The 2,500-nt window shown below is 34.4% G+C and overlaps 1 protein-coding gene across 1 annotated transcript in view; it reads right to left on the bottom strand.

Moving 5' to 3' along the window:
- Positions 1–2,500, bottom strand: part of LOC119580003 — a 16,712-nt gene that overhangs the window by 755 nt on the left and 13,457 nt on the right. The window contains exon 8 of the mRNA XM_037927848.1: positions 115–281. Within this exon, the coding sequence (XP_037783776.1) occupies positions 115–281 (167 nt within the window). The remainder of the gene's footprint in view (positions 1–114; positions 282–2,500) is intronic.

Here is a 2,500-nt window from a genome sequence, read left to right as displayed (position 1 = left end):
ACAAACCCTCCCCCTCCCACACACACACACACACCCAACACACAACAAACTCGTTCCTACTACCATGCAACTGCTACTAACACCCAAACCCAACGTAGAAACCACCCCACCTACCTGGGTGAACAGCGTGGCCATTACCAGTAGCGCCGTCAGCGACCCCAACACACGGGCTTGGAATATCCCGACCCTAAAGTACAGCGTCACGTAACTTACAACCAACAGCAGCATCGAAGGTATGTAGACGTTCATGAGGATGTAGCCGGCGCGTCTTATCAACGAGACTGTGGGTGGAAGAGATGATGAAAGGGAGGGAGGAAGGAAGGAAGGAAGGTGGGAGGGAAGGAGGGAAGGAAGGAGGGAGGGAAGGAAGGGAGGAAGGGAGGGGAGAGGGAAGGAAGGAAGGGAGGAATGAGGGAAGGGGGGAGGGAAGGAAGGTGGGAGGGGAGGAAGGAGAGAAGGAAGGAGGGAGGGAAGGAAGGAAGGAAGGAAGGAAGGAAGGAAGGAGGGAATGAATGAATGAATGAATGAATGAATGAAGGAAGGAAGGAAGGAAGGAAGGAAGGAAGGAAGGAGGAATTAGTGGTAGTAGAGGTGTGTTGGTGTTATATGGGTTATCGATTACGTTGTTGTTGTTGTTAGTGTTCATTAGAGAGGTTTGGGGTGGTGGGGGATGGGAGGGATGAGGGAGGGAAGGAGGGGGAGATTAACACCGGGAAAAAGAGAGACAGAGATAGATAGATAGATAGATAGAGAGAGAGAGAGAGAGTGAGAGAGTGAATGAGTAAGAGAGAAAGTCTGCGTGTGAGTGTGAGCAAGAACCAGGAGAGAGAAAAGAGAAAGAGAGAATGATAGAATATACAATCAGAGAAATAAGAGAGAGAAGGAAAGAACCAACCTAAATAATTCAAGGTAAAAAAAAAAAAAAAAAAAAAAAAAGAGACTCGCTCAATATCCAAAATGCGATAAGATTATCCATCAGTAAACATGATTCTTTCTGCAGCGGAATTGGCTTAACTAATTAGTCTTATATTCTATTTATTATCTTATTTTATTTATTATTATTTTCTTTTTATTCTTTTTATAATCTGACTGAAAAAAGTGGTGTACTCATCGTTATCATTATTATCCTTTTTCTTCTACTTCTAATGTTGTAGTATAAAATTTTCATAATAATAATAATAATCATAACAATAATAATAATTATTATTATTATTATCATTATTATTATTATTATTACTATTAACATCATCATCACCATTATCATTATTATTATCATTATCAATATTATTATGATATATAATACTACTACTACTACTACTACTAATGATAATAATAATAATAATGAAATAATAATGATAATGATAATGATAATAATAATGCTGATAATAATAGTAATAATGATAATAATAATAATAATAATAATAATAGAATAGTAATGATAATGATAATACTAACAATAATAATAACAACAGCATTATCAGTATTATCATTATTACAATTAACATCACAATCATCATTATCATAGCAAATACTCTATTATCACTATCACAACTACGACAAATACTATCATCTTTAATCAGGTCTCACTTCCTTTTTTTTTTTTTCTCATTTCCCATCAAAATAAAGAGGATTGTAATTCATTTCATAATCAGATATATACGTATTGAAACATATTACGTCACTGGTACACAAGTAAGTTCAGATTATTCAAAATATATCCTCAAGCCCTTTATAAAGAGAAATAGATTCATATTGTGAATCACACACACACACACACACACACACACACACACACACACACACACACACACACACACACACACACACACACACACACACAACACAACACACACACACACACACACACACACACACACACACACACACACACACACACACACACACACACACACACACACACACATATGTATCACTGGATTTATTGTTGCTTCGGGCGGTGTGGTAAAGATTTTTTTTTAATTTATTGGAATCCAATATTAGGGTGATTTATTGGACTAAACTGATGGTCTTTTTTTCAAATTTGTAAGTAATAATACTGATAATAATTGATAATATTGATTATGTTAATTTTTGCGATAATTGATTCCCCAAAAAGTGTTATTTACAGTAAAAATAATAATTCTTAATAATTAATATTATACCTAAATGGACAATCAGTGCCGAGATAATTTTTAAATTCAAGGCTTTTTCTTGCCATGGCTGTGATTTCTCTGCTTCAAACGGATAAAAAAGAGCATTAAAAGAAAAAAAGAAAGAATGAAGAGAGAAAGAAAAAGCTAAAAAAAAAAAAGAAAAAAAAAAAAGAAAGAAAGAAAAACATTCCATTCACCAAAATAAGACAAATTCCACAAATTCAAATTCATACACACAAAAAAAAAAAAAATCCACAAACTTATTTCCCCCAAAACGCAAAAAAAAAAAAAAAAAAAAAAAAAAACTTATTTCCCCCAATACGGAAAAAAAATCAACCCCCATTAAA

Source organism: Penaeus monodon, chromosome 13, assembly GCF_015228065.2.
Source record: "Penaeus monodon isolate SGIC_2016 chromosome 13, NSTDA_Pmon_1, whole genome shotgun sequence".
NCBI classification, from domain to species: Eukaryota; Metazoa; Arthropoda; class Malacostraca; order Decapoda; family Penaeidae; genus Penaeus; species Penaeus monodon.
This window is presented reverse-complemented; position numbering and strand designations above follow the sequence as displayed.